Here is a 13,750-nt window from a genome sequence, read left to right as displayed (position 1 = left end):
AGCAAATAATCGTAGGTTTGGTCTCAACCTAAAAAGATCTCCCATGAGAGATTTTACTTGACATTCTTTATGCTTTGGCAGTTTCTCTCTTAATTATTTTTTTCTTTCCTTCAGCTCAGGTACCTGACAATGATGAGCAGTTTGTGCCGGACTACCAGGCTGAAAGTTGTGAGTATAGTATGACTCATCTCTTGAATTTGTTTTTGTTTCCTCCTTTTATTCCTTCCCTGTGGCTGGTCTCCTCTTCCAGGGTCTGTTCTTGGTGCTGTGTCCGTGCCTTTTCAGCTTCCAGTCATGAGGTAACTGTATTTATCAGGTTGTGACAGCAGTAGAATTCCTCTGTGATCCAAACAGAGCTTCGGAAGACTGGTTGGACTAAAAGATGATCCTGTTCCCTATTTGGTTAATATCGTTGGAGGAGAAACAGGGTGCGATCCGTGAATGCTCAAGTGTTTACTTTCAGCTTTTCAGTGGGTCCACCAGGAAAAGTCTGAATGCTGATGGGAGACAGTCAGTAGTTAAAATCCTTACGAAATTTATTGTATGACGTAAAAATCTTGAAACAAGCATTCTTTGGCTTATTGTATTATTTTACAGTAATGAACATTCACTTGCTCAGATTTCATTTTTATCTTCATAATCTGCTTCCTGGACACAATGACACAAATGAAAGTTGCCATTGGCTTCCTTTAGAATCCCTTCAGAATTTCTTTCCCTGAGCCTCACTCCAGGGCCTTTCAGAGGATGCAAGCGAAGTCATGCAGGGGTTCTACCCTCTAATTGCCCAGTGAGCGTTTTGCCTGTATAAACATGGTTGCCTCGGAGTTTACTTCTGATATTTACGGTTTGCCTCTATTAGCAAACTGCAGCTATTGACCTGAGGTATGACTAGTAAAGAAAAGGGTATAAATGCCATCCTGATTTTAAAACTGACCTAATACATTTTGTTCTCTTATTTATTTTTTTATTTTTAAAATTTTTCAAATGAACGTGGCGTACCATGCCTTAGTTTTATTTATTTTACTTTTTATTTTTTTATCGTTTTTGGCTGTGCTGTGCCTCATGTGGGATTTTAGCTCCCTGACCAGGGATTGAACCCCGTATCCTTTGCATTGGAAGCAGGAAGTCTTAACTACTGGACTGCTACTGAAGTGTCATTTTTGTTCTTTTAGCACCATTTAAAGCTCTAACTTGTTTCATTTTTCCAGACCATTGGCAGTTTCACAGGAGGCAGTAGCAACAGCAACAACAGATGCTTAATACCTTACAACTTATCAAACTTGTATTTTCACACCTAATATCATAAATCTAATACAAATACCTACATTTCTTTGAGTAACAGATGTTTGTGTGCAATGTTTTCAACTTTTATGTTTGGAATCTTCTATTTCCCAGGTGTCAAGGGTTATAAGAGGTTTCTTCCAGATTCTCTCCCATTTTACATATTTTAGTTCAGCATCATTAAAGTTCTTTTTCATCTGTGGTAAAATATATGAATTCCAGAAAATTTATCTTTTGAACCATTTTTAAGTGTGCAGTGTGGGGCTTCCCTGGTGGCTCAGATGGTAAAGAATCTGCCTGCATTGTGGGAGATGCGGGTGCAGTCCCTGGGTCAGGAAGATCCCCTGGAGAAGGGCATGGCCTGGAGAATCCCATGGACAGAGGAGCCTGGTGGGCTGCAGTCCATGGGGTTGCAAAGAAGTGAACACAACTGAGCGACTAACACTCGATGGCAGTCACACTGTTGTGCAAACATGAACACTCTTCATCTGAACTTTCTCATGATCTCTACTGAAACTCTCTACTGTACTTACTAAAAAATAACTCCCCACTTACCCTGCCCCCAGCCCCTGATAACTGCTATTCTATCAATTTAATTTTTAATCTGAGAAAAGAATTTTCTGTGCCATTTGGTGTCTGAATATAGTTATTAGACATAGGATTTCCAGAATCTTATTCAGCTAAGATACAGACCTTCATTAGAGACTCTCAGAAATTCCCAGAAAGATGATGACTAAGGATAACAGCTTGGCAAGGCTTCCCCTGCTTTGATAAAGTGTAGGAAGAGAATAGTCATATTTCTGCATGTCCTTTCCTGTTAGGAACTAGAGTTCTTTCTTAATACACTACCTGTCATCTGAGTGGGAGAGTTAGTCTCATGGAGTCACTTTACATCTGAAAAAATTGGTAATTTTAATACTCTGCTCCCTGGTGGCTCAAACTGTAAAGAATCTGCCTGCAATACAGGAGACCCGGGTTCAATCCCTAGGTCAGGAAGGTCCCCTGGAGAAGGGAATGGCAACCCACTCCATTATTCTTGCCTGGAGAATTCCATGGACAGAGAAGTCTGGCGGGCTACAGACCATGGGGTCGCAAAGAGTCAGGTAGAACTGAGCAACTAACCCTTTCACAAATGCCTAAAGATAATTGTTTACACCTTATTTTCCCTCTCTTAGTTTTTCATATTCTTGGTTAATTCATCTTCTTGAACTCAGTTCTCTTGGTTCACAGCATATGATTATTATTCTTTCTCTTTTTACTCCTCTGATTACTCCTCACATCATTTATGTACTTTCTCTCTCTTGCCCAGGGTTCTGTCTGCAAACTTTTCCTCTTCTTTTTCTTATGCCGTGCCTGCACAGTTCCATAGACCCACAGTCTATATCTGTACCGTTCAGTATAGTAACCACCAACCACATTCATTACTGAGCACCTGAAATGTGGCTAATGGGTCTGAAGAAATTAATATTTAATTTATTTAATTTTTGTGATTTTAAATTTATGTGAACACGCGGCTGTCGGCTACTGTAGTGGTCAGCACGGTTCTGTTGAAATAAGTCTCCTACACTGTTTACTGTAGTGTTGGTCTCCAGTCTGCTCCTGTCTATTGAATATCTGCCCCTGATCCACCACTGGGGTCCTTGTGCAAATTAGAACAACGCAGCACCTCTGGACTCATTCCCTCTACCCTCAGCTGAGCATCAGCATAAAACACCGTTGATGCAACACCTCCTGTTTTCATTGTGATGCTTCACTGAAAGTTCACATTCACTAAGGCCAATGGTGAAATCTTTCATTTTTTTTCTGCCCAGCATCTCTCTTCAACTTCTGTTGCCTAAGTTGATGACATCACCAATCCAAGCTGAAAACCTTTAATTTATCTTCAGTCCCTCCCAGTTCTTTATCATCGCTCCCTTTGGTTACCAAGTTGTTGGTTCTGCCTCTCAGGAGTATCTTAATTTCATGTCTCATTTCCATTTCTCTTTCACTACCTTAATTCACACCCATGTTCTGCCTCCACTGAACTCGTGAATCATCCTTTATATGGGAGTTCTTGCCTTCAGATTTCCTTCCATTCTGCTCTCTGCAATGATACTGATGCACAGCCATATGACTTTGTTAATTTTCTTTGAGCTTCTTTCAGCACAAAATCCCAATTTAGGTGTACAGAACGTTGCTCCGTGACCTGGGTCTTGGCTACCTTTTCAGTTTTAACTGTTGCTTTCCCAGCACCCTGTCCCTCCCCATTCTCTAAACTTGAAGCTTTTTAATTTTTCAGTTCCCCCAAAGAGTGAGCTCTTTTATGCCTCTTTACCTTTGCACGTGTTCATTTTGCTTTAAAATGTTTAAGATTTTTCTTTGCCGTCTGGGGCACCTCCAGCTTCAGATTCAGCTGAGACTTCATCACACTGAGATCTTTCTTGACCTTTCTTTGCATCCTTAGCCTGCAGAGTTAAGACCCATGACATCTTGTATGTTTCATTTATTATTATATCTTAGATACATGTCAGTAAGACTGTGAACTTCTTGAGGATTAGGAGCGTGTCACATTCAGTATGCCTGGCCTGTTTTAGAAGCACAGTAAGTAAAATTGTCATCATAACCACGATCAGTGTCTTAGTGCGTATTTTCATTCGAGTATTTTCAAAGTCCCAATTCCCTTCTTAAGGTATAAACATATGATCGTCCCTTAAAGAATATATATAGCTTTCTTCTGGAAAACATGCTGAAACCATGAATGTTTAGCCAGGCATTTTCAGAATGCTGAAATTTTCCTTCAATTAGTGAATATTTACAGTTTAACAAATATGGCTCTGGGACTTCTGAATAAAGAACGTCATTATAAAGGGAAACCTATAAACACGAGTAAAAATAAATCTGAAAGAGTCTACTAAAAAAAAGTAGAAGTGCAATTTATTCAAGTTTCGTTGAAATAAAGGACTATTGTTCTGATGATGGTGACCAGCTAATTTCAGTCTTTGCTGAGGATGGAACAAGATGGATATAATTTTAAAAGAGGAATAGGGCTTATGGATTAGATTCTAAAGAAGAATTCTAGGTGGAGAAGTTTATCAAGTATTGGAACTGAAAGGATATATTGTCTCCTAAACGCCCTTTATAAGTGTTTGATACTTGTCTGTCTGGAGAAGATTAGTGGGGCAGAGGGACCCTATCTCTAGGAACAGAAAGAAGCTACATCCTCTCTGTGTGGCCCATCTATTAATTCTATGGGGCTATTTTTTTCCATTGTGAGTAATCAGATTTCCTTACATACCTCAATCAAATAAAATGCTTCTGTTTTTGCGTTTATTGCTTTAGCCATTTGGTAAATGTAGGCTAGATGAATGCATGGCAAATTTCTGCCCAACTTCGTATTATAGATCATACGTTTGACTGTAACACATATAAACATATGTAAAAGAGTAGTGACCAGAGCATTCAAAAAATCTGAAAAATGAAATTAAACTATAACATTTGGGTGTTTTTCTAAAAATTTTTCTGAGAGTTCCTTATTTTTGTTTATAAAGTATTTTACTCAGAAACCTGGAATTTTAATGTTGTCGTGCTATAGTCTGGTAACCTTTCAAGGATGCTGACTTTTGAAGCATGTATAGACATTAAAATCAAGTGAAAACAAACAAAAAACCGCCTACAAGCCCATCCTAGGAAATGAATGGAGGCTAAGAAAAACAATTATGTGGCTTGAACAAATTGTTTCTTAGAAATGAGTCCAGAATTCAGACATTGCTGACAAAAAATAGAATAACTATAGGATATACTTTCCTCCAGATGAAGTAGAATTATACCCTTTAGAAAAGAGAATTGAAAGAATATTTAGACTATAGATCAACCTTATGTTTCCAAAGTAGATACAAATTTGTGTACACCTTGAATTTTTGTAAATCATCTGTTTTAAATGCAATACATTGATAACCTTATATTTTAAATAAAATATTTTTTATATAGCTGATCCTTTAAAATCCACCACCTCTCATTTTCTTCCTTTATGAAGTTGTGTTATTATTTTTCTAACTAGCTTGTTTCCATTTGATGACATTAGTTCTTTTTGTGCTTCCTCTACAGTGATCACACAATAGATGATGTTCACATTTACATTTTACGTTCTTCCAGAACATTCCCATGGGTATAGCCAGGATTAGGCACAATTCCCAGTAGGATAGATCCTTGTAACTATACTTCTTTCTTTTATACCCAAGAAAAAACACTGGAATGCAAGTCAATTAGAAGGATGTCATTAAAGGAATAATATTACCTAGATTCTTCTCTGATTTATTTATGAAAGTAAATATAAAAAGGTTGCAATTGTCTTTACTTTAACTGAAATTTGTAACACAGTAGTACTAGTGACCCATTCAGAAAATAAAGACAAATCAGTGTGTGGGGACTTAACTGTTTAAAGTCATTATTATACGGGTGATACTTTGTTTATGTAAATTAAAGTCATAGCTGCACTTCATTTGCTTAGAATTTTTTTTTTTTTTTTTAAGAATAGCACCTTGGATCCTTTTTGCAGTGAAGTGGAGATAAAAATACCTTAACAGATTCTTGTAGAAATATGCTTCTGAAAAAAGCTGAAGTTAGACAGGTCTATGCAGACCCTAACTGAATAATTCCTTTTATATTAACATGTATTTCCTAGATTGGAAAGTTTGATTTATGGTTTGTGTTTCTTAATTTTCTTTTGTACTAATCTACCTTCCTGCATTCTGTTCCTTTCTACGTAGACAGTGAGTACTTTATAAAGTTTACTTTTTTGTGACTAGTTTTGAAACCTTTCTTACCCAATTCATTTTTTGGATGTGACTTGACAGGAAGGTTTTGTCTGTCATTTCTGTTTTACCAGAGGTGTGTACACATTCAGGCTTCCCTGGTGGCTCAGTGGTAAGAACCCGCCTGCCATTGTAGGAGACAAGGGTTTTATCCCTGGGTTGGGAAGATTCCCAGGAGGAGGAAATGGCAACCCACTCCAGTATTCTTGCCTGGGGAATCCCATGGACAGAGGAGAGGAGTCTGGCAGGCCATGGGGTCCCAAAGAGTTGAACATGACTGAGCCACTGAACAATAAGAACACACATTCACAGAGGAATTCCATTTCTGGGATTGGAGTGCATGATTTTGCAACTGTGTCTTGTCTTCTTTTTAAACATTTTCTGAGGAAAATTTGAGTATGTTGCTGTCGTCAGACTCAAACTATCCATTTGAAGGATGAAGTGTCTCCTGCTTTTTCATCTGCGATCATCTGTGTGCCTAAGATCTCAGCTGTCTCCAGCCCTTGAAGGTTGTTTGCTTTGTGTGTGCTTTTTGTTGTGGTTTTGGCTGTTCTTGGTCTATTTGTTGCTTTGTTTTTGTCTTTTGCCTTTTTTTTTTTTTTTACAGTTTAAATATTTTATCAAAGCAATATATTGATAGAGGAGGAGAAAAAGCACAAGTCAGATCATTCCCCATTTTCACAGTCCTCTTCTGTAGAGGCAACCATTTTTTTCTTCCTTTGTAGTTAGCTCACATACTAAGTGATGTAATTGTACTACAACTTATTGGTTTATCAACTTTATATTTTTTTTCTTTTGCCCTGTTCAAATAGATAATTATTTGGGGTAAATTTTTCATTATTTTCCTGAAAGGCATCAGTTATTTTATATGAGTACAGTAATCTTATTCTCATTTGAGTATGAACATGAATTACTTGGGAAGCTTGTTCAAATACAGCATCATGGTCCCAATCCTATGAGAGTTTGACCTTTCAAGTCTGGAACTGAGCCCTGGAATTTCTAATGAGCCGTTAGGTGATTCTGATACAGGCCTTCCATGGAAATAAGGTTGGACATTTTATTATCCTGTCGTTTACTTATTTGTAGAATAAAGGCAGCAGCATCATTTTTTTTTTTTTTTTTGCGCAATTGTAAGGTGGACACAAGTCATTATATAATAGGTACAGTTTCTGAAAATGTTAACAAGTAATATTTTGCCATATTATTACTGAAAATACTAGGGAATTAAGTCTATATAAAAATGATATTATTGAAGGGGTTTTTTCATTTTCATCATTTTTGCTGGAGTTATTTGTGTTTTCCATTTCCAAAGACTGTTTTCTACTTATTTTCTCTTACCTTTGGCTGTAAGAAAGTCATTGCTGATTGTTCATCCCTGTCATCCTAGAATCAATTCCACTTTAGAAGGCTACCTAGTAAACTTTGAATCTTCCCAGTCTGGGTAGAAAAAACCAAACACTGGGGGCCCTGTCCTGTTTCAAGTACCTCCATTAAGTTTTCTTGTTATCAGAGAGTTCACTCTGACATCAGTAGTGCACATCTGCCCTATATGCCAGTTTGGAGTCCAGTAGCCACATTTTCAGCAAAAACAATTTTCAGTTTGGTGGTTGATTGTTTCATGCACTCAGTGTGTTGAGTCACTCAGTCGTTTCCAACTCTTTGCAACCCCATGGACTGTAGCCCATCAGACTCCTCTGTCCTTGGAATTCTCCAGGAAAGAATACTGGAGTGGGTTGCCATTTCCTTCTCTATGATTGTTTCATAAGGAACATATTTTTCAAATCAAAATAGAAACCCAACGGAAAATAAGCTGCATCTTGCAATAATTTTCATTTTAGATAACCCACCAGGAATCCACTGAGTTCAAGAGGAGAAATAAAATCTAAATTTTATCTAAATTGTACACCTTGGCCCTTTTTTATTTAACCTTTATTTACTTAAACATAAAATGACAAAGAAATAATCTCTCAGACTCATGCTGCATTATGATCCTGTGACATTTTTTTCTACACTCAAGGGAAAAAAAGGAAAAGTAACATCTAAATATGGTAAATACTTGCTTGCACTTAAAAATGAACTTTAGAAAAAGCATAATTAATGGGGAAATGTATAAATAGAAATTATAATAGATGACTATGGATTTACAAGTAAACAGTTGCATCAGTTTTATTAAAGTCTTCTCTAGTAGATAGGTATTTTTAACAGTTTTTTCTTCATAAGATAGATAGTTGAGACTCAATGCCAAAATGAAAACCAAAAGACAAAGCAAAACAACCCCCTCCAAAAAAAATTGGCGTTTTTATGACTGACAGCTAAAATTATATATCACAACCCAAGATTTTTGCTTTTTGTTTCCGATTTTATTTATTCTTTCATTTGGCCTTCAGCATAAGAAATTATCCTAGAAATTAACTTCAGAAACAAGCTCAAAGGGAATATGTCAACAAATACTTTCCACTCACCCTGCCTATAATTAGTAACAAATTATTTTGAGAAAAGTGATCTGTGCCTCCTTTAGTTGAACTTTACTCAATATTAAATAAGTATACTGTTATGCAGTAACTGGACTTATTAGTCTAAGAGCCAAACCATATCTATTGGAAAATTTAGGTAAGGGATGAAGGTGGAAAATTATTTGCAGAACTTAAATTCTGTTCTTTGTTCTAGTATTTTTAGTATATGCAAGACACTATGTATAGTGATGAATAAAAAAGCAAAAAATATTGATTGGTATTTGCAAATAAAGCCAAAGCGATGATGAAAGTTAAGTACATTTTTGAGCCACCAAATTTTGTATGTAAATTTCATGGAATCAAATGTAAAGGAGACACAAAGAGAGAATCTGAGCTAAACTAGTCCTTGTGAATCTTTCTGTCATAATTGTATGTTTAGTGTTTTTATGGAGTTTTATTTATATCATTCTTTTTCCATTTTTTCCCTTTTATAACGTTAAATGTCTGCTTAATATGCATAGTGCATATTTGCTTCTGTCTGTTATTGAATTTTCTCCTAATGAGAGTTTGTGCTGTGTTTCACTAAGTAAAAGTGCTTGGTTTAATGTAGTTGCTTTTTTAAATCTAATGAATTGTGCCCCAACAAGCATTACTGTGATTTGGCATTAGCTGAGGCTGTTGTTAACTCAAGAATGTATTTATTGAAAATTTGTCAGGAATGGCTAAATTAAAAATCCTACTTATATAATGTCTGATTAAACTTTAAGAAAAACTACTTGTGGAATGGTGTTGTATGCCATGTTTAAAGCTTATTTAAATCTAAGGTTTAGCCAAAAGTTATTTTACTTTAGACGCTACGTTGTTAAACCATTTAGGTTTGTTTCAGTTACTCCTATTTGTTGAATTTACAGTCATGTTAAGAGTAATTATTAGATCCCGTGGAATAAGTTTTGAATTGTGATTTTTCCTTGATGTGTATAGGAAAATATTATATTCATATTTCTGTTTGCAAAATTGGAGTGCTTATATATTCTTACAAATGTGAGCCATATCCATTGTATTCATTTTTATGATTTGAAATATGAATAATAGATCTTGGTGGTAACAAATTTTAATTTTTCTTATGTGATTTTAACTTGGTTATTGGTACACGTGTCTCTATAGTTTTATATTACGGATGCTCGATAGGTTTTGTGCTTGTGCTCAGTCGTGTCCACACTCTTTGTGACCCCGTGGACTGTAGCCTGCCAGGCTCCTCTGTCCATGGGATTTTTCAGGAAAGAATACTGGAATGGGTTGCCATTTCCTCCTCCAGAAGATCTTCCCAACCCAGGGATTGAATATGCATCTCCTGCATTGGCAGGGGGATTCTTTACCACTGAGCCACCTGGGAAGCCCATTAAGTAAGTTTGTAAGGCACCAAAGATTTATTCATTCAACAAATGTGTTTTAAGCCTATTATATGCCATGCTTTGATCCAGGCATTGGTGATAACAGTTGTGGGAAACCAGAAAAAATTACCTCTACTCTCATGAAGCTTTTGTTCTTACCAAGTATAACTAATACAGTCTCACTCGTCTCATGTTGAGGGATGTGAAGTTGTATCAGGGGTCAGTGTGTATGCATGATCATTGTGTGTTCAGACTCTGATCTATTATGTTCTGAAGAAAATATACTTGGATGTTTTTTAAAACTTTCTGTTTATTTTCACAAAAAGCACTCTGCTTAAAGTGGTAGCCACTGGATTTCCCAGGGGATGACTCCATGTTCACACCTCTTTATTCCTAAACCTAAATTCCTGTGATGGTTGACTAAAAGAAGATATTTTTATGACTTTTTAAAGTTTATGTACTCTCATGTTAATAATATACATTGTATATTACCGTATACAATGTATTAACCTTTATTTTTTGAGGTCATACTCATTCTCTAAAGATTCATTTCATTTGTCCTTTATTCCTTAATTATCTTAGAATTGATGACTTCTGTGTGCCCATAGATGCTTTGTATACATCTCAATTTAAACACGATTTCAATTGACTTGTAGAGAATGGATCATATCCTACTCATCCTTGTATGATTCACGTATTGTGGGTATTCACTGAATACTGAATTGAATGACTAGCTTCTTGGATGCTTAGACTCTTTTTAAAAACATTCATTCAGAGGTAGCTTGCATTGTTTAAAATCTCGTACAAATATCTGCTTTTATTTTCCTGTGTTTCATTTTTCTTTGAGGGATAATGGAAAGCTGTTTCCACTTAACATTAGAACTAAGTCTCAGTTATCAGATAAGGGATCTCTGATAAATATTACTTAAGACTCATATCTCACAATACATTTCTCAGTAATCTTTATTTAGCACAGATATTCTTAAGTAACTTGGTTTTGTCCCCATTTTATACAGAGAGAAATCTAGGAGGTGAAATAATCTGGTAACCAAGGCACATGATGGAGATTCGAGAGGTCAGACACCCTCATTCTGGCTCTCTTTGTGGAGATCTCCCTTCCCTGAGGGCCCAAACTTAGCCCACTGGTAAAGATTTCAAAATTGTTGTTAATCTTGAAAAAAACATACATTGCAAACAAAGAATGTTCTTCATACAGAACATCAATATTGTTTGTAAATCCTCCTTATCAAGGTGTGATAAACTGAGGGAGACCAAAAGAACCTTTTTTATAGGGATTTGTCCCAAGAAAAATATTCTGTGAGCTGATGTGGGGTAATAGCTGGAAGGCATGGTGGGAGGGCTTGGTATTGGGGAACTATACCAATTCTTATCTGGGCTACAGTGATTTTTTCCCTCTTCCTCAAATATTTTATCTTACTTATCTAGCATTTGAGAGATTTATGACAATATATTTTCATGTTTATGTGCAGATTTTGACTTCAGAAATGTTTCAGACCTGGCATATTTTCCTTATTGGGGGAGGGTGGATGGAGAAGAATGGCTTGGGTAATTAAGACAGTAGTTGTAGTAGCAGCTGCAGAGTTAGCAGAAGTAGTACTAGTCACAGTAGTAGTATTGATGGAATTGCCAAAATAGTAGTAAGTATTCATGAAGATCCCAAAGCTGCAGCTTGTGGATTAATGATATTAGCAGTCTTATTTTAAAGATGAAAAACTGAAAAAATATTATTGGGCTGTCTCTGGTTTTAAAAAGAAAGTGTGTGCTCATACTTGTGCCAAAATGGGAAAACAGCAAGTAAAAATTATATGAACCCAGGCATTTTCACTTATTGGGGAACTTTTCTTTATCGAATTCTCTGTAACATTGGAGTAGAAAATATTTTTTTTCTCAACCATTTTCTTATTAAAGAAGGTACTTCTAAATTCTGCAGACTATTATTAGCACAAATATTTATTGGTTGCATGAAAGAATGGATTTGATTACAATGTCTTTATACCAGTCTTTTGTGTATCTGCACTACCAGTTCTAGTGTGTCTGGGGTGGTGGTGGTTTAGTCACTCAGCCGTGTCTGACTCTTTGCAACCCCATGGCCTGCAGCCCACCAGGCTCCTCTGTCCATGTGATTCTCCAGGCAAGAATACTGGAGTGGGTTGCCATTTCCTTCTCCTCTTAGTTTACTATTACTTGGGCTTTTCACGTTAAATAAGTATCATCAAGAATCTATAAACCACTATAAAATTCTGGATATGTTTTGATCAAAAAGAAATATAGACCCCACTCTTTGTCCACTTTTCCCTCTGACCTTTTCAATACTTACATTTAATCCTAAAGCAAGATATACTCTTCTTAGATTGTCTTCTAGCCACAGAGCTGCCAGCAGAAGTTCTGTCAAATCCTCTCAAGGCCACTGGACTCAGTTAAAAGTGGCTCTTTCCTAACAAGATGTATGGATAACATTTAAGTAAACCCTTCAGTAGTGTGAGCTCTTTCCTTTGAAATAGTGGTCATGCGAAGAAGTTTGAGCTTTTCTGAGCTTTTGCTGCTGTTTGATCTTGTTTTTCTACGACTTTATGGACACAACAGCCTATTATGTTGATTTGATTGGATTCTCTAGCCCTTGGCACTGGGGCTGTAGCATCAGGTGATGACTCAGTTATCTCTACTCACGGGACTGCAGGGAAAGCCAAGTGACTGGATGTTACTGCTCCGTCTTTCAGGATGTTTTTGCCTTCTTCAGTTGTTCCACATTCTTGTTTCCTTCTTGGGTGACCAAACCTTGTTTTCCTTTCTGAAAGCTCTACTTTCATTCACAGTTTTATGCCAGATTAAAGGCTGGTGCATTAGAAGGTTATCAGCTAATCAATAAACTTCAGTTATCCCATCTAGTGATACAGCTGTTTCATTGATCAAAGTGGAAATTTAGGCCCTTAGCTTTTAAATGGCGATTTCAGAAGGTTTGAAGAATGTGCTTGTGGAAAGTATAGCCCTATCTTCTTACGTGTATTGAGAGGCAGTCATTAGAGTTTATGAAGTGTGTCTGATGTACACATGAGCAGATCCACATATAAAAATGTCGATCTGGATTTTATCTAAAATATTTTTCTCCTTTTTCTTACTTTTTTTTCAAATTCTAATCAGTAACTCTTTCTCTCTTTCTCTCTAAATGTATAAAACCTGTTTTTGTCAGAACTGGTATGATGTTTTCTAAACCTCTAAGGTGAATTTTCAATAAATGTGCACATAATAATAAAAAAAAAAAGGTTCAAATACTGTAATTGTGACATCAGAAAAAAAACTCTTATTTTCCTATAAATTAAGTTATTAAATGGATAATAGTTTAAGAATCTTAAGATTTGGCATCTTTATTTTGGTAAAACATAGCCTTTTCTCTTGGTTGAGTCCCTATCATTGCTTTTTTTTTTTCTCCATAATGAAAAATAAGTGTAGCCAACAAATGTTCATACTGTCAGGCATTTTGCTAGATGCTATAGAATGAAATTTAAAAACAATATTAGTGATAATACTAATCTCTATTTGTTTAGCAATTTAGAATTCATAGATTATTTTTATACCCACATCTCATTTGTACCTTGCAATAGCCCTGGGATTTAGGCAGAGCAGACAACTTCATGCAGGTTTAATGGGATTCCCAGTCTCTTAGATAGTGAGTGGCAGAACCAAAACTTACCTTGTAGCATTTTCTCTTATACCCATCAGAACAAATTACAATAACCTGTCATTCATTAAAATGCTACGACTGGGCAGGTGAATTAAAAAATATAAGTATTTTTGTAATATGAATATATACATACAT

At 36.1% G+C, this 13,750-nt stretch overlaps 1 protein-coding gene across 7 annotated transcripts in view; it reads left to right on the top strand.

Annotated features, from left to right (window-relative positions):
* Window positions 1-13,750, top strand: part of ETV1 (ETS variant transcription factor 1) — a 102,656-nt gene that overhangs the window by 21,585 nt on the left and 67,321 nt on the right. For 6 of the 7 annotated variants that reach the window (XM_081537622.1, XM_081537624.1, XM_081537621.1 and 3 more), the window contains one exon: window positions 115-168. The exons of the other annotated variant lie outside the window; for it this stretch is intronic. In XM_081537622.1, coding sequence (XP_081393748.1) covers window positions 115-168 — 54 coding nt within the window. The remainder of the gene's footprint in view (window positions 1-114; window positions 169-13,750) is intronic. 7 annotated transcript variants of the gene reach the window in all.

Source organism: Giraffa tippelskirchi, chromosome 10 (assembly GCF_054371585.1).
Source record: "Giraffa tippelskirchi isolate mGirTip1 chromosome 10, T2T-mGirTip1v1.2.pri, whole genome shotgun sequence".
Taxonomy (NCBI): domain Eukaryota; kingdom Metazoa; phylum Chordata; class Mammalia; order Artiodactyla; family Giraffidae; genus Giraffa; species Giraffa tippelskirchi.
This window is presented reverse-complemented; position numbering and strand designations above follow the sequence as displayed.